At 32.2% G+C, this 22,996-nt stretch overlaps 1 protein-coding gene across 1 annotated transcript in view; it reads right to left on the bottom strand.

Moving 5' to 3' along the window:
• Nucleotides 1-10,257: 10,257 nt before the first annotated feature.
• GatA (glutamyl-tRNA(Gln) amidotransferase subunit A, mitochondrial) overlaps nt 10,258-22,996 on the bottom strand; it is a 29,735-nt gene continuing 16,996 nt past the window's right edge. Inside the window, exons 7-12 of the mRNA XM_085827611.1 lie at nt 22,382-22,557; nt 17,180-17,292; nt 16,884-17,076; nt 14,309-14,426; nt 12,235-12,440; nt 10,258-10,492 (exon numbers count right to left, since the gene is read on the bottom strand). Of these exons, the coding sequence (XP_085683737.1) occupies nt 10,335-10,492; nt 12,235-12,440; nt 14,309-14,426; nt 16,884-17,076; nt 17,180-17,292; nt 22,382-22,557 (964 nt within the window). The 3' untranslated portion in view covers nt 10,258-10,334. The remainder of the gene's footprint in view (nt 10,493-12,234; nt 12,441-14,308; nt 14,427-16,883; nt 17,077-17,179; nt 17,293-22,381; nt 22,558-22,996) is intronic.

Consider the following 22,996-nt stretch of genomic DNA (forward strand, 5'->3'; position numbering starts at 1 on the left):
AATAATGAAAATTATCTATGCATAAAAAAGTATCACTAGGAATAGTTATCACAGCATTTAACCAAAATTTCTTAGACTAAGCAAAACAAGTTTCTTTCCGCTGCATAAAATTACATCGATTCCTACTTCTGTCTGTCATGTCTCGTTTTCAAGCCGACAATCTTACGAAGAATTCTAAGGCGAAGGAACTGTTGTAATTTTTGTTGGTTGTAAACCTCAGACACCAGTCATAATAGTATAATTACGCAACTGATCAATATTGAGTAACAACCAGGACTCAAATATTTATGGAGACGATGACGTGTCATACAAGATGCACAGGACTGAAACGACAAAACTATGTCTCAAAAACCGCATGCTAAACTTAGTACGTTGTTATGCGCTTACCTTAACCGTTATAATAGAATTTGCACACAGCGTGGCAGTGACCGATAAAGTTCTTCAAAGGATGCCTGTGGAATTCTATTCTATACAGATTCAAGACCCATCTGTAAAACTTCAATGGTATTTGCAGGTGTTAAAATGTAGGCCATTCTCCGAGTAATTTCTTAAACAGCACGTGTTCCATGGGAACCGGTGACCGCGCATAACAAGGAAGAATTTGTAAAGTTAATTCACAGAGAAAAATGCTGTTTCGTTTCGTGTTGGTATGGCTCTTGTATTTCAGCCAAGAATCATTAGCAGCACATCATTAGAGCACTAATACTAATATAAACAAGTAGTTTGTCTGCCATATTATAATTAAATGACATAAACATTAAACAATGACAAAAAAAGTAAACCTAAAACTTAATAGCCTACATTCTCACCACGTCAGGTATCTCGATACAACTATCTATCCAGTTAGCCTAGTAAGATATGTGCAGGTACCTGGAAGAAACATTTTACACGCATTGGTATCTGAAGCTTCATTGAACAAGAGGATTCAAACTTTGCATATCATCACTAGGCAGAGAAAGAAACATAAACCAGAGCATTGTTCTGCCTGCGAGTTCGATGGTTCCGCAAGATCGATAGAATTTCTGATTTCAAGACCTCACTGAAGCATAGCTGACTACTCATAGTGCCTACGATTCGTAGAAAATAAAAGCATGAATGTGCCCCATTTGAATGAAACCTGATGCTACTTCAAATCATGATGCACACGCAGAGATCACAAGAATTACAATACAGCCTTTCAGACGTTTTTCGCAACTGTACTGGTAAAGGTCCGACCATTCTAATCCCAGAGATTGTTCTGAGTATCTTTAAAGAAAATGATTTGCATTCATTCAAGAATTTCAGTGCCTTTAATTTCTACAGCTCTGAAGAATCTTGGTATCTATGCTAAAGGATCAAGGGAAATCGCAGTGATGAACCCTAAACTACAAGTTCTTGTTCCAATAATCTTTATCGTACAGTGCTGATAGACGTTACCTAATAATCACAGTCCTTCATGCTTGCAATAGCTCTGAAAATGTTGCTATCACCGCTATGCCTAGAAGTTGTCTGCCTTTTCGATCTTATATAATTTCGGGTACTTCAGATCTCTTCATCGATAAGTCACACCTTCTTTAACTCATTGTCTCTGCATACTCATACTGGTATTTTGCCTAATACGATACCGATTTAATGGGATAGGAAATCCTCTTTTCTAATAATTCTTCCTCTTTCAAATGTTGTTTACTATTCACAATGTTTCATGTTCCTGCAAGGGATATTTCCATATATCATACAATTTGCATACTCATCTCATTATCATTTGTATTTCGTGTGATACACAATACATCAACTGGATCACTGATGATCCTATTATTCTTTTTGATGTCACAATTTTACTAACAGCAATTTCTTTCAAAAAGATCGAAATATTCTTGCGCGGTTGAAAGGATAGCTAACCCACTTTATTTTGATTTCTGTGTGGAATACTCTAAAACACTGATTTTTGCCTGTGGTATGCACATTCCTATGCTATAAAAATCAGAAAACTTACAAGTCTGCGTAGAAAAATCAAAGAAAGGCATGGGGAAAGCATACTTTGACAATATAAAACAAAATGCAATTTATGAAATAAAATGTGCATCTTCCTTGAATGATGGATTAAATTTTCTTTGCTTTTCTTTATGGCAAAAAAAGGAGGATTACATCTTTAAAGACATTTTTTTCCAACTTACTACTAAATTGCACGACTTCCATTCACTTAAGAACCTTGAATTCTTCTCAAAGGTAGATTTTTTTCTCTGCAAATAAACAATAAACATTGCTTAAAAAGTGATCGTGTATAACCAATTTATGCAAAATAGCGTTCGCAATCCCTGCGTAATGACAGGAAAAAAAAAAAAAAAAAAAAAAAAACGCTTAGCGACTGTTTTAGGGCAAGATCTTATATTTATATATAAAAGACAAAGCACATCAACTATTCTTCCATCCAATTTCAAGCAATGAATCTCAGGGAACATACAGTGTAAATTTCTAAAGATAGTGCTCTAAATTTTCATCTTTTAGGACAAATAGTAAGTGCAAAAAAGTCTTAATTTCACCTAGAACCAACCAAATAAGAAAAGCTTTGATATTTTGATGTATTACAGATTCGCAATATTAACAAAAATTGTGTTATTAAAACTGATATTGAAACTAATTATTAAATATATGCTTCATTAAACAGGGGGGAAAACTTCAACAGCCGACGAAGAAAATACCATCGAAATAAACAAAAATAAGACTTGCTTTGGTTAAAAAGACTTCAGCAGAACTCGTTTAGTTAAGAATGATAATCCCCCCCAAAAAAAGTTTGTAATTAGAAAGATCAAGCAATTACAGATTAACAGAATTCAGCAATATACACTGGTGTGCAAAAATTAAGGACGAAGTCGAAAAATTAGCATATCAGCTGAACGAAGAGGCAGAGCGGACAGAAAGACCAATCAGGAGATTAAGTAAGGTGATGTACGGTAGCACATGCGCAGATATGCAGGTAGACGTAATGGGGGAGTGTCTGAGTAGTATAAAGCATGTTGTCGGTGTAAGATCAGTATTTCTGGCAAAGAGATTGCACGCCGTATAGCAGTTAAAATCACACCGATTTGCTGCCTCAGCGAGAAATGGCGAATAATCAATCTGTTAGACGACATCTGGATGCTTTTACCCGAGGTCGAATCATTGGGAAGTTGGAGGAAGGCCGCAGTGTGACAAGTGTGGCTGCAGAGTTCGGAATTGCTCACAGCATTTCACGACTTCGGAGACAATTTCAAACTACAGGAACAGCTATCTGGGGGTTTAGTAGTGGTCGTCCACGATGAACCACACCCGCAGATGACCGGTATATTGCCTTACAGGCCAGAAGAAACAGGCGGCAGACAGCGGGAGAAATCGCTAGACACACGACACAGGCGACTGGACGACCGATATTGCGTTTTACCGTGGTCTGTTTGCACGACGCCCTGTACGGTGTGTACCTCTAACGCCTGCCCATCGGAGAAGGTGTTCTCTGTGGTGCCGGGAACACCGGAATTGGAGAGACAATGAATGGGGACGAGTACTCTTTACAGATGAGAGCAGATTCAGTTTGAGTAGCGATTCTCATCACATACTCATCTGGAGAGAGCGGGGAAGCCGCAATCATCCCTCGAACATCATTGAAAGGGACATGTATGGAGGTGGCGGTGTTCTCGTTTGGGGAGGCATCATGCTTGGTAGTCGTACAAACCTTCACATCTTCGACGCAGGTTCAGTCAATGGGACCCGTTATTGTAACGAGATTCTTCTTCCATATGTGCGTCTTTTTAGAGGCGTTATGGGTCCGCAGTTCCTTTTCATGGACGACAATGCACCATGTCATCGCACAGTAGATGCCGAACAGCTCTTAGAGAGTGAGGATATTGAACGTATGGATTGGCCGGCACGATCTCCGGATCTCAATCCCATCGAGCATGTATGGGATTTTCTAGGCAGACGCTTGGCAGCTCGTACCTTACCACCAGTAACGATTCCGGAGCTTCGACTGGCGCTGCGAGACGAATGGGCAGCAATGCCTCAACAACTCATTGACACCCTCATTCTCAGCATAGGCAGACGCTGTGAAACCTACCTAGCAGTCAGGGGAGATCATATCCCCTATTAAAGACCGGATGTTTCTTGCTGGACACCCATCACAGGGATGTTTCGGCCTTCAGTCGCATTGCGTTCCATGCTACTTTTTCAATAAAGCTTCTTTTTATCCCTCTGATTTCTCTTTTAGTAAGTGTTGCTTACATTACTCATGTCCTTACGTATTGGGGATCTTACGGTATTAAATGTGTTGATTTGGAAAGCTTTTGTACAAAGTTATATTGAAAAAACCGTCTCGTCCTTAATTTTTGCACACCAGTGTATAGCAATGATATGAAGATGAGATTTTAAAAAATGATGCATTTGTTTCCAATTTTCTGTGTTTTTTTTTTTTTTTTCCCTTTACTTAAAATCTCTGTTAACCAAATCATAATCATTTTAATCCTTACATCAACAGAATGCAAGATATTGCTATAGAAAGAAGTACACTCATTTCTTACTCAAGAATACAAACTGGTATATATCTAGAAAAATGTGTATGGCTACAGAATTCTATCCTCTTTGACCTGACATTTTGCATTACAAGGAATGTAATCCATTTATATAACTCAGGAATGCCTCATCTTGTTGAAAAAAAAAAAATAGTTGTTTTTAATAGAGGACATAAAAATACGTCTAGCTTTATACAAATGCATTTGCTTATTAAAATCAAGCTCAAAGCTTAAGTAGCATGAACAGAGTTGCCAACTCTCCCGATTTAGGCGGGAGACTCCCGATTTTCGACCGTTCTCCCGCCAACCCGATTTATAATATATTTCTCCCGACTTTTTCTTATTCTTAAAATTTCTCACGATTTTTATGCAACTTGGCTTAATACTTTGTTATATGAATAGAAAAAGTGCTTTTGGACGTCTGAAAGCAATTGAATTTTCTCTACATTATATCTAAAACAAAACCTTGCGAATCAGATAGCTTCTGCTTTGTGAGTGAGAGCATTATACGCATCCAGAAACGTCATTCTCCAGTTCTCCAATGGGCTTCGAGCTCCACTGCGTGTCAGCTGGCATATATTAGCCAATGAGGACAAAGCAAGTTGATATTTGGACGTTCCTTTTAGTTATTTCGTTCATTTTGTCCTGAGTCGTGTGAGTACACGTGCCTTAGGAAAATAGTTTTAGAAATTATCATCTTTTGTTACGTCGGCGAGAAAGGTGAAATACTCGTGTACGTTTCAAAAATCGTACACAGTTGACTTTCCTTCCATTATTTCCTCAAGGAAATGTAATAAATTTGCGATGTGTACCGCCTGTCGTTGCAATTTTTCGATTTCGTATGTTGGAAGGGCGGATGTTCTCAAACATGTGCGTACACAAAAACACAAGGATAACATGAGTTGTTTTGAAAAAAACGAAAAATTAAATTTTTCTTCGGAAACAAAGGACCAAAATTTATTAATGCAGATTATCTGTTCTCTGCCTTTTTACTGGAGCACAACCTGCCACTGAATGCATCGGATCACGCTGCAGCTTTATTTAGAAAAATGTTTCCCGATAGTGAAATCGCTAAGAAATACTTAAGGTGCAAGAATCAAAACAGGTGCAATTGTTAAAGAAATGGGTTTGAAAAATAAATCTTCAGTTATTGATTGCATTAAAACAGCTCCGGTCTGCCTCTCTACTGATGGAAGCAATAATACCGATTCAAAACTGTATCCAATTGTTGTTTCTTTTTTTGATCCAGAGTCTTCAGAAATTAAGTGCAGTTTACTTTATGTTCCCACTTTAGAAGGACATTTGACAGGCTTTAATATAGCACAGCTAATTATTAAAACTTTAAAAGAAAACTGCAGGCACTCTGGATAATTGCTTAGCACTTGGTGCCGATAATGCACCAGTATTGGTAGGCTTGGAAGGCTGGTGTTGCAGGCATCTTAAGAAAGGAAAATTCAGATTATGAGGTGCACCTGTCACCTCTTAAATTTAGCAGCTGAAAAAGGGGCAACTTCTTTACCAATAAATGTGGATGAACACATTGTTGATATTTATTATTATCTTGAAAGGAGTTCTAAAAGGAAGGAAAAATTGAAACAGTTCCAACAGCTGCATAACAGCAGTTTACAATTAGAAAACTTAAATGAAGTTATAAAATCAGCTACGATTGACACCCAGTGGAGTTTAATTGCAAAACTGAAAGGTGCTGATGGAATTTTAAAATATAGTGAACTGTCTAGAATTGTGTTGGCCATCTTGACAGTTCCCTATAGTAATGCAGAGTGTGAGAGGATCCTCTGTGTTGTTGCGAAAACGAGGACTATATTTAGATCTAATATTAGAGACGGCACATTAGAAAAACTTTTATTAGCGAAAGCAGGCCTATGTGGCAATTGCTGTGAACACAATAATGAAGTTTCTTTCTTAAAGAAAGCAAAATCTGCCACTGTTTATAACATTTGTACGAAAACTGATTAATGTGTCTTTTTTTTTTTTTTTCTTAAACGATGCGTGCAATAAAAATTTTTTTATGTGTATTTTTGTGTTGCTTGCATTTAAGAATTACTTACTACTTAAAGTTAATTCATTATTAAAAACTACATTTTTATCATTTAAAAAGTCTTTTTAACATTGTGAAAAATCTCCTGATTTTTGAGTGTCATAGGTTGGCAAGTATGCATGAATAAGAACACATTCTTCCTATTTAATAATTCAAATGATTAATTTCTTGATGAAAAACATGATGATATCACTAAAAATGACATATTATTGCAATGAAATTAAAAAATTATTAGCAATGCATATATATATGTATAATATATGTATAATATTTCTTATAAAATTAAAGAGACCATGTATGTATACAATTTCAGTGGCATAAAATCTATATTCAGATGCCTGGAAATCTCAGCAGATATGCTTAAAACTGATTTGAAATAAAAACGAAATAATTGTTGTAAGGGTCTCATCTATATTTTAATATCTTTTATCTCTTCCCTATGAATATGTAAGATTTATTATTAAAATTAACCAGTTATTTACAATTTCAACATTTACTGTAACTTCTTTCCATTTCCTAACCAGAAATGTAAATCAGTTAGAGAGAGTTTGAAGTTTTTGGATTATAAGACAGAGCATGTTTCTGCCTCTTGCAGGCATGCTACATAGTTTTTGCCAGCTCTGCTAAACTCGTAGTCATTTGGCTTTGCGTTATTGCTGCTTGCATTTATATTTGATAAGCCATTTAGAGTTTCTGAGCCAGCTTAATTTTAATTTGTGAAATCTTTGACTACTAGTCTACATTTAAAACCTGAATTTGATTGTTACTTTAGTTACATCACCCCAACTGGTGGTTGATTCTGTGAGCACAAGAAGTGTATTTATGTTCAAAGTAATGTTTTAATAAAAATGTTGTTTAAACCTTTTAAAATCACTTTAGTTACATCAGAGTTATTATACACACAGTGATAATGTGCTTGACATGTGTTAGGAGTTTGGAATCAGTTCATGCTCCTAAAGCAAGCCAAACTCTCCAGTTGTACATGTGAAAACATGCAACCCAAGAACATAAATATAGTCACACATACAGTGGATGGACAAAAATATGGAAACACCTTGTGAAATGCATGTTTGAAAAGAAAGATTGATTTTAATGAAATATGTAGGTGGCGCTGGCGTTTTTGACTACTGACGCCACCTATACAACTTCGTAAATGTGCTAAACAGTTCAGTTGTTGTCGGAGTACGGTTATGTGAGTTTGTCATTGCATTATGTCAGAGTTAACAGACTTCGAACGTGGGCACATTATTGGAGCACGTATGGTAGGTGCTTCCGTAAGCAAGGTAGCCGAGGTGTTTAGTGTTTCAAGAGGTACTGTATCGAAGATTTATTCCGCAAATTTGAAAAGCGGAAAAACATCATCTGCTAAATCACAGCACTGATGAAAGTGTGTCCTGAGTGATCGTGACAGACGATCATTAAGAGCAATTGCAACGAAAAATAAGAAGACCACAGCTGCAAAAGTTACTGCTGAAATGAATGTTGTGTTACCGAACCCTGTGAGTATCAAAACAATTAGAAGAGAGCTTCATAAACAGGGAATTGCTGGTCGTGCTGCAATTGAGAAGCCACTCATCGGTGATGCTAATGCCCGTAACAGGAAAAGGTGGTGTTTAAGTCATAAAGCCTGGACTATAGAGCAGTGAGTAATATGGTCTGACGAGTCTTCTTTCACATTGTTTCCCACTTCTGGCCGAGTTTACGTCTGGAGAACGCCATCTCAAGCCTATAATACAGACTGCTTGTTGCCAAGAGTGAAACATGGCAGGGCTTCTTTTATGGTTTGGGCAGCCATATCGTGGTTCTCTGCTAGCCCCATGATAACTGTGTCAGGGCACATGAGTGCCAAGACTTATGTGAACATTTTGGCCGATCAAGTTCATCCCATGGTACAAACTTTGTTCCCCGATGGTGATGGAGTCTTCCAAGACGACAAAGCCCCTGTTCACACAGCTCACATTGTCCAGGACTGGTTTTCTGAGCACGAGAATGAGTTGTCCCATCTCCCCTGGCCACCACAGTCACCAGACCTGAATATTATCTTCAGATAGTTCAGATAACATCGTTATCTGAACTTGCCACCGTTTTGCAGGAAGAATGGTATAATATTCCCTTGGCAAACATACAGGAACTGTATTTATTCATTTCGAGAAGACTGCAAGCTGTTTTGGATGCCAACTGGTTTCCTACACCATATTAAGCAAAGAAACATGTTTTTTTAAAATTGTTTCCATATTTTTGTCCAACCTCTGTATTTCGGGCTTTAACAAAAGATTTCCGCCACCACAAATATCGCCTGCGCAAACAGTTCATGTTCGCATGTTTAATCATATTTTATCAAACGATTTTAGGCATTTGAAAGCAAGAGACTTGCTTTAGAACATCGCGTTGTGAGATTTACAAAAAAATATCGTTATCATTATGTACAAGATGTCTGAAATAGAATTATCATGCTACCAGATTAGAACCATCATTTACTTCCAGTTCTGTTGCAAAAAGTCAGCTACAGAATATCACCTGATCATGTGTGCAGCTTTAGGTACAAATGTTGTATCATGTGACATTGTAAAGGTTTGGTACCACATGTTCAAAAACAAGGACTATGGCATTCAAGAAGCACAGCACTCTGGCCAGCCTACTGATGTTCATGAGACCAACCTGCAAAATCTTGGAGAAGATTAGTATGTAACCACTTCTTAGCATGCTAAGGAGTTAGACGTTAGTGCCATGTCCATCAGTCACGTTATGCAACACATAAACTTGACGTACAAGTTCAATCGCTGGGTGCCACATGAGCTGACTCAAGCAGATGAGAACAGACATTTTTCGGCCTGCACTAATCTGCTTGAATAACAACGCAAGGACAAAATTCTGGACCAGATCATCACTTGTGATTAAAAGTGGATTTACTTCAACAACACAGGCTGAAAAGACAGTTGGTCTGCGTTTGGTGAGCCCGTCGGCAGCATCACAAAACGCAATTTAACTTTGTATCTGGTGGAATTGCTGTACTATTATCCACAAAGAGTACCTGGGAAAAGGTAGAAACCTCGAAAGTAAAGTGTACAGCGAGATGCTAGTCTATGTTCACACTGATATCAAGGAAAAAAGTCGAACTGAGTTCCAGTACAAAAACGTGACGTTCCATCAAGATAATGCAAGAACACATATGTCTACATTCACATCTACAGATTCGAATGGGATCTTTTGCCACACCCACCATATAGCCCTGACATCGCTTGTTCAGACTTGTCCTTTTTTTTCACACCTGCAGCTACATCTTGCTGGTGCTATTTTCCATTCTGCACAGGACGTCCAAAATGAGGTTGATCTGTTTCTGGAATCATGGCCATGAAGTTTTTCGGCCAAAGGCTTTGAAAAACTAGCAAAATGTTGGCAAAAATTGGGTGGTGATTACTACCCATGTTAAAGGTACTGCTTTCATGTTTTTTTTAACTATTACGAAGTTTCTAACTATTAAGAATTAAATCATAAAATATTGCTAAGATAAAGAGAAAAAACCTGAGTAATCATTAACAGTAGCTGAAGTAAGTATAACGTGAACTAGATTTAGAAGTTTATTGTTTCTTTTAATAACGTGTGTTTTATATATCTGTAATATTCTGTATACGTACATATAAGAATGGTGTTCTTATATGCAATGAAAATAACAAACCAGCATTCTAGAAATTATGTAGTAAAGTCAAAAACATGATTTATTTAATTTAATAATGATGGTTGCTTCATAATTTGAAAAGTTAGTATTTTAAATGGAGTAATGGAAAGTCCATGAGTTGCTCAATCCATTTAGCAGCATACAGCATTTGTTTTTCATGAAATTCTCTGCCTATGAGTTGAAGACTGAGAGGGAGTCCATTACTTGACAAGCAGCATGGTATACTAACAGCTGGCAGGCCTACAGAAATAAAAGAAAAAAGTTAAAAAGTTTCATGATCTAAAACATCAAACTAGTTATTAGTTTAGGTTAAAACTGTTACTTAATTATAAAAAACAAATCTCAATAAGTATTTTATAAAACGTAACATTGATTAAATTCTTACAATGAATAGTGCTAGACAGAGCCAGATTTAGACTTGATAAGGCCCTAAGCTATTTGAGATATGGGCCCTTTATAAGCCTGTTATAAATATATTTTAATACTATTTATACTATATTTTAATTTAGGGGGACCCTAAGTTATAGCTTGTGTAGCTTATACGTAACTCTGGCCCTGGTGCTAGATTCAATAAGTTACAAATCTAGGAAAATTTTTTCCTTTCATCAACATCAAAATTTTAGAAGCTAATTTTTTTTTTTTTTTTTTAATGCAGTTTTGTATTTTCACAGAACCTATAATTCTGAAGAATAATTAATGTGTATAAATTTTATAACAGCTTAACAATTACATAAAATAATTCTAAAATAGATTTATTTTTAATTATACTGAAGAACAAGTGGTTTATCTGCTTCTAAAGATTTATCCACAAATAATTTCATAACATACATTGAATTAGAAAATGGAGATTTTTTTTAAAGTACTGAATTCATTAAAATACTGCTACCAGCAGAACTCAAGCTGAATTATCAGTCTTCATTTAATCTATTAAGTAGGCCTAAAATAAGAACAAAAGAGAGTACCACGGTTCAAATTCCATTCAACCAGTGAATAATAAGTATTGCAATAGTAATTTACAAATAGGCCCACCACCAGTAAAATCACTGAACTCTGGTAGTTGAGCTAGAATAGAATCCATGCATACAGGGTGGCAAGAACTAGTTTCTCTTAGAAAGTCCTCCCCAAAGGCAATCCTCTCTTCAGGTAGATAACCCTAGCAGTTTTTTCCATAATCAAATAAACTGTAACCGAATTTGAAAATAAAATAATAACATCAAAACGAAGAGATTCTGTTTAGGGAAAACCTTACTCGTAGGGTATTTTTGTTGCTAGGGATTCTGTTTAGGTAAACTGTGTATTTATCCATTATCATATAATTTTCCCTCCCATTTAAAAGTGTAAAAGTTATTTTGAAATATTTCGTAAGTGTATATAATTTTTTTTTATGCATTTTTTTTTTTTTTTTTTTAATACAAAAAGAATTCTCTACTTTTGCAAAAGTGTTCCCTATTTTATCTCCATAACATACTATTTTCTTTGAAAATAAATACAGAGAATGTGACAGTTTTGTAGTCAATAAATCTTGATTAAATAATTCATAAGATTTGAGTATATTTTAGCTAATTATTTATACACTAAAATCTAGACTTAATACAAAAAATTAGAAAGAAGAAAACATAAATAAGAATCTCAGAAGCTTTGCCTTAAATTCATGCAAACCTTGTTCCCAAAGTGTGCAGATTATCAAATTTTTATTATATGATGGGGGGGGGGAAGTTAAAACATATAATCGATTTTTTAAGCTCTTATAGTGCAATGCACAAAGGCAAAATTCTCTGCAACTAAGCTATTATGTATTAGGACACCTCAGGCGGTACTAGCATAGAGTCATTTCTTACTATAAAGAAACATACAAAGGCTAAAAAGCAGATTTAAATGCATAATATATCAGATAATTTATAATAACATATTGCAATAAAAAAGAATATTTTTATTTAAAGAAAACAAATACTTTTTATTCAGATGTGTTAAAGTATGCTTACCAGCCATATTAATTGGTTGGGTACAAAAGTCATCAACAGCATTGTGTTCCCTGTTGTCAACTAGAATCCATTGTGAATATGGAATAGATTCGGTTAATGTCACAGGTGTTAATAGTAAATCAACACCACTATCAAAAACAACTTTAAAGTCATTGCATATAAGTCTACGAACTTTTGCTGCTTGAAGGAAATATTTTTCATAATTTCTAAAAAAACAAATGTAATTTTTAAACATTTTTATCTTTTAACACAAAAAGAAACAAATAAAAATCAAATAAGTCATATCTTATCTCGAAATATTGTGCTTTTACTTTTATATCATAAATTTGACACATAAGCAATTCATATACCTAATAATAAAACTGAAATGTATGATATTCACATGCTGAAAGCCTACATGGATAATGTAAGTCATTCAGGGAAAAAAAGTCTATTTCTTTAAGAAACTTGAAAAGTTTGGCTTACACATAGACTTTTAGAAAAGAAAATTTGTGTATACCAAAGTTTTACTACCATTTTATGAAAAACAGCATCGAGATGCTTTACAAATGCAGTTGACAGCCACTGAAATGCATATGAAAAATATATGAACTGCAAATATATAATCTAAATATATGTATATTCAAATACAAATCTTAGCACTTTTGATATGGTAATTTACTTATTTCTTCAATGACTATAATTTTCACGAAACCTTGCCTACCACTATTAAAATATGAATTATAAAAGAAGCCATCCAAAACTATGAGGAGGGAGAGGAAAACGGGAAAAAAAATTAAAGCATTTAACTGCTAAAAGTAGTTGAGGCCAAGTACTTAAATGTTAGAACAATAGATTTCAAGCATTTTCTTTTGCACTTGTAATTAAATCTTCATAAATTTCTCTTCAAATAAACAGAAATAAAATTCAGCATAAATATATAACAAATTTAAATCCTGAAAAAATTTTTCAATTGCGAATTTTTATAACCATTTGTTATTTTGTGCTTTAAAATTCTTCAGTGGTCTTTCATGACTTATCTTCATGCTATCAGATTTTGAAATAGAATATGGACCCCAATTCTGATATACTAAAAATATATTTATTATGTTTTAGTGGTGGTATGTACATTAACATGACTTTTGCCCCAGTTGATAAGATTTTGTAAACATCAAATGCAACAGTCCTAACTGGTGAATCAAATATTAAATAGATTTCCAAATGCATCTCACTCTAATCACAGCAATAAATTTTCACCCACTGCCCACCAGTTTTGATACTCAAGCTAGTGTAAAGCCAGTTGCGATTTAAAATTGACATATAAAAAGTTCATAACAAGTTATGAATTTCAACTGGAAAATGAAGATGTGAAAGAACAGATTATCTTTTTTAATATCAAAGCATAAGTTTTGAAAAATAAATCTTGCCTCTTTTCATAAATCACCGTCAAATTCATTATCATATGCATATTTCATAGCCTGAAGCTAAGAATTTTATTTATTAATTTTTTAAGTAAACCAACATCATACTTCATTATTTGATCAAAAAATAAACATTAACATTTATTATTTGACAATAGAATAGCAGCAATTCTACAAAGAAAACATCATATTCTTAAAAAAAAAAAAAAAAAAAAGAAGAAAAGAAAAAAGAAAAGAAAAGAAAAAGTATGAAGCATTTAAATTATTGCAATATCATTTGATATGATTTCAAATAATATTTAAAAATGCATATAATGCATATAGTATTTTTATCAGCTTCCTTCAGATATTTTATTGAACTTTGATCAAAGTTTGATTATCTGATAACAGTGATTCTATTTAATTAAAAGAAAACATTATGCATTTGAATTATTATTGATATCATTTTGCATAATATTTTAAATAGTATGTTATAAGAATTATCTGAAACTGAAAATTCAACAGAAACTCCCTATTATACAGCAAGAATTTTAATACAATGTAAATAAAATAATCAGAGCTGTATTTAATATTTTTTTTTTCGATTGCAGTTTTTATTAAGGTTTAAAACATTACAAATTTTTATATTAGATCACACTCTTTTTCTTATATACATGTTACTCAATTTATATTACCTTTTAAGTAAAAAATAGTTGCCAGCCAGAATTCGTTCCCGCACAACATCCCCAAATGCTTCTCTTCTTGTCAGAGCATAATGGTGTTCAGACATTGATTTGCCTTCTGCTCTATGACCTAAATTTTGTATATTTAAAGCAAAATGTAAAGTTGCCTAGAATGATTAATAGAATTACATTTAAGAAGCCATTAAATTAATTAGTTCTATAATTATGAAATATAACAAAAAAATTAAATAATAAAAGAAATCAAAGATGCATGCAGAAATTCCAATGAAAAATCTGAAGTTACCACTTAAGACATTAAACTCCCATCATTATCTAATGCAAACATAGACACATACATAAAAGAATATTCCAAGATTATCAGGACTGCTATTTCTTCTTATCTATTTTGCAAACATGTAAGTGTTCTGAGTAGAACAGTGAGTTTAATGGAAACTAGTATATCCTTTTCAATTGTAGAAGATATGACAAAGAAAAGAAGGGTTTAATTACCCTTTATTCTCACAAATTACAACCGCTCCCACACTTTGGGATATAAAGATCAGCACTTGTGGTCTGAACGTAAGAAAATAAGAACTATAAGCTAACTAAATTTAAGTAAGAGCTAAACTCAAATATTTTACACAGACTAGTAACACTAAGATGGGCCTTTAATTTTTACATATGTAGTATGCAGAATGTGGGAAAACTACAATATGTCTTCAATAACAAGAAGACTAAATTTCTGGCCTTAAAGGAGGACAGCAACTAACTGAAAGTGCGCGTGAAGTAAAGCGGCGAAAAGTCTCACTCTCTCTATAACTCTTCTTGGCGAAAAGCCACAACTTAAATACTTTAGAGTTTGCAAGCACAATTTGCATAAACAAAACTAACACATTTATTCTGGCTGGACGTGGAAAATAAGAGAGGACAGTAAAGTTTTAAAATAAAACAAATGTTAGTAAAACTTAAGTCCTTATAAAGTCTCTGATTTCTTATATTAATCAAATATGGAAGTTTAGCAAAGCAAAGAAATATTTATACTAGTTTCACTATATGGCAATTATAACAATAACACTTATAGATGGTAATTATAAACTGAAATTGAAATGAACATAATGAATGAAATAAAAAGAAACACAAAATATTACTGGTAAATTATAATAATAAGTTCCAACTTAATACTATATTCTTATTTCATTCATAAAAAAAAAATCAGCATTGATCCAAACATTCATTTCATGCTAGACTGGATGGATTTAAATGACAGACAAAGTAGAAAAAAAAAATTCCAAAAATACACAAACTTGAATTAGTAGCCATAAAATTAGGGAAACCATAGGAATTGCATGACAAAGCATAAGCATGTCATCATCCTAATTACAAAGACATGAGTTCCAAACAATACTCATCATTTAACTGTAGAAATATACAACTTGGAAAACAAGAAATAAACGATCTGAACTTTTTACGCTACATACTTCAAGAAGGGCAAAGACTGGGTACTCAAGATCCTAACATCTATAAATTTCCTAATTTGTGTTCTCAAGTTGCAAAAATGCTAGATATTGAGATCCTGAAGCTTATCTGAGGAATTGATCTACAAATAACCAATTTGTCAATTTCTTTGCTGAGAAAAGGTTTCTAAAAAAACCTCAGTCACACTGAAAAAATCTAACTACCAAAGTACAAGGCAAATTAGTTTATAAGGATGCATTTTTCTAATAAATTACAAATTTAAATTTATATGCTAAACAATATTTTTATATATTTATTAGCTTAGAATAAAAATTACATGCTTTTACAACATTTTGTTTGTTCCTCAAATATATTCTTCTGTACTATTATTACCACCAAGAAGGAATTTTTGGGTATAATTTCTGACTCAATGAAAAGTTGATAACATGAAATATTTACTTGCATTGTTTTTGTACTTATATCCATATATAATGAAATTTTTTTTATTTGAACTTGTAAAATCAATTATACATTCCCAGAATCTCAGAGGCTGTATTCATAATAAAGGTATGTTTATGAGAAGTAAATATGAACATATATTAAACCATACAGTCATATAAAAACAATTTTCTGTTCTTAGAATTGTTTACTTTAACATACCTTAAAAAAATTTCTCTTATACTAATTAAATTTAACTCCCCCCCCTTTTTTTTTAAAGTTGGTACTGTTATTTTATATATATTCTCATTAATTTCCTTATCCTTTTTAAATATAATAATTTTTTACACATACGCTTTCTTATTAATGAAATAAAATTGATTTTGAAACACAACAGCAGAGCTAATAAACGAAAACCACAACCAAAAATATATCATAACTAAGAATTTTCCTACAGGAAATATGAATATTTCATTAATACGAGCTTAAGAAAGTAAGATGAGCATAACATTTGGCTACTTAAAGTGTAACTTTTAAAAATAGAAAAAATGAAAGAAACAAAAAAAGGGGGGTTGTGAATGGCTAGTTAAAATGCATAAATATTATTTTTGAATATTTTTATATTTAAAACAAATTTAATATAAATATCTTAAAATTATTTTCATGCATAGAAAGCTTCTATACAATGTCTCACCATATCTTATTCCATCATAACGAGCAAAATTTGAAGCCACATCACAACAACAGAGAACAGAATAACAAACAATTGAATATTTAGTGTGAGGCAATGATACTGATGTTATTTTGGCTCCAGCTTTTTCCAGAGCATCAGTAACAGTCTTCCATGTATTTATAACTTCAGGAGACATTCCAGAGCATTCATATTCCTGAAACATTATAAATTGCTATTCAGAAAGTTAAAAAATTAAAAACACCATAAAATACCGCTACATAAAAAAGTTATTTTTCTTTTAAGAGCTCTTTATAGACCTTTGGTATTCCAATATGAAACTCTTTGATGTCAATGTCATCAGGGATAGTAAATGGTGTAAACCTTTTAAAGACAGTTGTGGAATCTTGTACATCATGCCCAGCAAGATAATCTGGAATAAAAATTTTGAATAATCCCACGCAAACTTTTAAAATCAAATTAAAAGCAATATAATATAAATAACATAAGCTATCTTTCTTCTAAGAAACATAATTTTATATGAGCTATAATCTAACTCATGAAATAGCAAGTAGAAGCTGAAAAAATTAAACCAGAAGTTCACTAAAAACATACAGTTCATAATTTTTTCATAACATGCAAAAATAAGATATTTGCTTTTCTTTAACTGTAGAGAATGATCAGGGTTGCTAACATCTGCATACTGGTTTTCTAGAATTAATATTATTATAGTTGGCTGAATGATAATGGCAAGGCATATAATGTATGGGATAACTTCTTTTGAAATGTATGAAAGATTTCCTAAAGGAAATTTGCTCATATTTGCATTAGACATCAGGAAAACCATGAAAACCATGAACTGTAGAGTCATCCCAATTACCAGAAACAATACTTAAGTCTGTATAAACAATGAAATAAAAAACGTCAAGCACCTGCCTTTCATTCTGCAGAAGTCAACAAAGTTAGTTAAATTTGGCTGCAACAATAAGTTGTGCAACTAAATACATGAATATATATATATACAATCAGAGACATACATATAAATATTTGTAATCAGCTACTTCTTTAATATACATTCATTTCAAAATAAAGAAATGTGACTGAAAAAAAGCTTTTATTGTTTTTTAAGTCAGATTTCCAGTACAAATCAAACAAATATCATAGGTATCTACTGTGAATTCATATAATCACAATCTACATTAGATTGAAAATTTTAATGAAGGAGAGTGCTTAATTTTTTAGCTATTGCTATATTAAAAAAAAGAAGAAGGAGAAAAAGAAAAGCTGATAGAAACCAATAAAAAACTTTTTTGAATAGTTTTCTGAAATTACAAATAAAGCAAATGCTCTAATGAACATTAATTGTTCCCCTCAAAAATTGAATTTCAGAAATTTAGATTGACTGAGACAGAAAATAACTCATCTTTCCAAACTGCATTCTTTTACTTATTACCAAGAAAAACATTTGCACTCAAAAATAAAAAAATCTCAGGATTTAGTGCCAAAAGGGAGAATAATTTGATTAACTGCTTCTAATATTAATTTAGAAAAAACAGACTCACAGAAAAAAATTTGCTTGAATAATATGTTTCATTTGCAAAACATCTTTCAAATATTTTCTATACATAGATGCTCATAATCAAGCCCAGTTCTAAGCACAGAAAACACAAATAATGACCTAGGGCAGCGATTTTTGGACAGCACTAGTTAAGTTGTTCTCATAAGTTTCATCTAAATAATGATATATTTTGTTTAAAATATTAATATTTTTAATTTACATGGGATGCAAACTACACTGCTTACTTAGGGTGCTAAAAATGCTGGAGCTGTCCTTGCTCATATTCTTGAACACACAAAAAAATTAGGTTTCTTAGTAAATAAATAAATGAACTTTTAAAACAAATAAAGTGCATAATTCTACGGACTTTTAAAAGGAAAAAAATTCTAAATAGAAAAATGTTCATAATTTCATTTTCCAATGAAAACTGAAACACTTCAATAAGAAAAAAATATATATAGTTTGAATTATGAAAAGTACAGAATTTAAGTTAAGTAGATAAAATATTAAATTAGATTTGGATTGCACACCACAATACAGCATAGCTGTGTAACTAATTCGTGGCATTTTGTGTTAAATATGTAACATGCATAGGCAACTGGCAGCCCAAAAAATCTGTCCTCTGATTTGTCTCAGTAGTAAAATTTTAAGGTTGCTACAGTCAAAATTCGTTAATCCGGACTCGTCGGGACTTCGGCGATTCCGGATTATAGATCATCAGTTTAAATCTGGTAAGATGGCATGCAGAAATTACAAAATTAAAAATATGAAACCGTAATTTATGAAATAAAGAACAATTATGATCTAAAGGGTATCAAAATTTACAAAAAGAGAAAGCTTAATATTTATTTGTTTACTTTATTAAACATTTCCTTCAATGTAAGTTGCTTCGTTTCATGTGATAATACTTTCTCTTTAATTCTATTAAACAGACATAATTTCTTGTTTAGTTACAAAGTTCCGCTTGTTCAAGTCCTATAATTGCTGTGTCGAGAATACCGACAAATTTGTCAATCGAAATTTTTTCGTTTTCAATACCTATGTGTCATTTTCTTCACTATCGGAAGCGAATTATAATGACGAGTAATTTGATTTAAATCATATCAAAGATGGAGTACATCAAAGATGGAGTACAATATTAATAATACAATTCTATTTGACATATTCTATTTGACATAATCGGAAATTCTATTTGACATAATCGAAAGTTCAAGCTTACTTTTATAAAATTGCTCTAACAAAAAATAATAAGCCGGATCCAATTCGAAGATTAAGGAACAACGCAATCTGCAACATTAACTGAAATAGATAATTAAGTAATTTTAGCTTACCTTATACCGTCTGTTATACATTAAACGCGCACTCGTAAACGTATTTTGCCCACGCGCACCAGCATATTCTCAGCCGTGAAGGCTTATGCGCATGCGTCGCTTTGAGGTCCGGATTATAGATCATTTTGGATTATGGGTGTCCGAATTAACGACTTTTGACTGTATTACTTTCTCAACAAGGAAGCTGTTGTGATAAAGTTTTAGAAAAGGGTCAGATGAAGCTAACTTTGAAATCCAAATTTATTGGCATCATTTTGACAGATTTATTTTTTTTTAATTGATATTTGACTGAAGAAAAATATTTGAACTTTTGTGTCTCTTAAAGAAAAGTAAATACACTTTTTATCAGTGCATACACATCTAATCATTTAGTTTTTGAGGCTGAAGCAATCAGTTTCAAATGCATGTAAGGATGACCAGAAAAGTCTTGAAAAATTCTCTAATTATGTATCAGCAAAAATACTTCTAGTACTGACTATTTTGTGATGCTAGTATGCAGCCAAGCAGCTCTTTAATCAGCACGTTAATGTCATGATAATATTATTTTGAATATTAATAGTTGCAATCAATCACTATTTTATTGATTTATATTTTAATTTAATTTTGTATAAATTTGAATAATTTTCTTAATTAATTATCATTTTATTCCATATTCAATTATTAACAATACTTTTTTTAACTGATAAAAGTTTATTTAAATTTTGAATTCTATAATTTCACTCTTGACTCAGCAAATAAATAACTGGTTCATTTCAGGTCACTTATTCCAGTTGCCAAGCTGACTCTAATATCATAAGAATACCTAATTATACTCAGAATTTTTAGTTGTATTTGTGAGCTTAATGGGAATTAACCTTTGAAAATACACTCAATTTCAGTAATACACTGAAAATAGGTGTAATAGTGCATATGCCATCTGTGGTATGTTTATAAAGAAAACAGTAAAGCAGGATATGGACCATAAAGCTGTAATTTGCTACTCATCAAAAGTAACAAGTAACATTCGCTGTTTTCAACACTGGTGTGAAGTGAATAATTCATTGCAAACCATATTCAACAGATAAAAACAGCAGTGGATTGATCCATACTGCATCAGTTCTAAATATAAGAAATCCAGTGACACAGAAAACAGAACATCAGTAATAGATTGCGGGTGATCAGCAAAAAAAGCTATAGTTTCATGGAATCTGTATTCTTTCCCGGCGGTACAGATGCCATCAAACAAATTGCACTATATGTTACATCACTATCTGTGTCAATAATTTAAACATATGATAAGAATTTAGAGGAAGATCACAGATTTCCTTAACTCTATCATCTCCATACTATTAATTTGTTTTTAATTTTGGTCAGTCTTCAATCTAGGGTATATTTGCATAAACAGGTTAATGCACTCTAATCATTGTAAATGGTTATATAATAGTTGCAATATATCCGAATGTTATTATACACTACATAATGCTGATGAACAGTAATTATTCTTTCCATGCTAATAATGATACTAATGCAACTCCTATTGCTCTTTAAGCCCTTGGATATCAATTAAATTGAAGATGTATGAGACACAAAAGATTGTTGACTGTGTCACAGGACTGCTGCATAATCCACAGTATCCCCATAAAGATCATACTTGGAAATGGACTTGTATGCCACTGACAGTGTTAACACATCCAAATTTCTTATGTCATTCAGGTGTATGCCATGCATGTCTAATAAAGGTGTCAAAAAGAAACATTTTGGCAAAATAGTGTATAAAAATAAATAGGTTATCTTAAAATAAAAACAGAGCTCACATAGATTTTTGATAAGCTTTTAAAATAATATTACACATTTGTAAACTTCAGATATATCAAATACGTGGAATTACTTATATAAATTTGGAAATTTATCATGAATTGCAAATCAATGAGAGAACTTGAACCTTGTCATAATAATGTTATTATTTATTTAAATTATAGTCTTTTAGATTTAGTTTGATTAACTGCTATTTTTCTTCCAGGTGACATGAAACAGCAAAAGATGGAATGGCATGTAAAAGTTGTAAACTGCATATTCAGATTTCATCCTACTAATTACCTTAAATCCTCACAAGGAAAAAAAATGCTAAATAAAAGAAAGTGAAAATAAATAATTTTGCAACAAATACTGACATACTTCTTCACATTACTTCTAGCTACTAAAGAATTCAGTATAGTTATGGTTTCTTTTGCTGGCTATTGAGGAGGGAAGGTGGAGATTAACAAATCAGCGTGCAAAATTCTCATTTATTGCATCTAAATTTACTGCAAAACTATTTACTTTCGCATGTTCTTTGATTTAGAAAAGAAACTTTTATAATTAATGGAGAAATAAAAAGTTCACAAAATATGACAGAATCATTTTGTTTTAGAGCTGAATTCTAGATAACATAGCAGTTTTTCAAGGCATATATGCCTATCTGAATATGCTTATTCAATGCTCAGAATATAATCTGAATACATGTGGCAGCAGAATATGGGAAAGATAGTATGGCAGTTTTACGAGTCTAAGTACTAGTTTATAAAAATTGCAATAACTAAAATTTTTAGACAAAATATGAAGTTATGAGCAGAGTACAATTTTAAATTAAATTAATTTTTAACTGATTTTCTTACTGAGAAACAAAGCTGCATCATCTACAGTCCTAGTTAATATTCCAGGTACATCAAGAGAATTGCATAATGGAATTAAACCATGTCTGGAAATTAATCCATAGGTAGGTTTCAGACCAACAACACCACAGAATGCAGCTGGATTTCTTGTTGAACCACCAGTATCAGAGCCAATAGCACTGCAAATATATATTGATATTTAATTTATGCAATAAAATATGATACAAAATTGCAATTTTACACTGAAATAGCACCAAAATATAGTTAGTTTGAATCAATGTACACAAATTACATTTTATATTATATAGCATTTAATTTATTCAGAAGTTTTAAGTATTCACTAACTTCAGCCAATCATGCATCTTTTGCATTGAGGAAAATAATTCACAAAAAATTTAGTTCATGAACTCTTAGAAAACTCATTTTTATACAATGTACCAAAATTTATTTCATTCTTACAAAATATATCTGAGCCTTCTTTTATTTAATTTAACATCAAATAAAATGATATTAATAATTTTATTAAATATTTATTCCCTACATATTTATCTAGTATAATTATTAAAATACAACCTTATTTAAAACAGACTACTTAAATTACTTAGTTCTTAAAATTAG

Source organism: Stegodyphus dumicola, chromosome 12 (genome assembly GCF_044657685.1).
Source record: "Stegodyphus dumicola isolate Sdum_Otavi_A_Nest chromosome 12, ASM4465768v1".
NCBI classification, from domain to species: Eukaryota; Metazoa; Arthropoda; class Arachnida; order Araneae; family Eresidae; genus Stegodyphus; species Stegodyphus dumicola.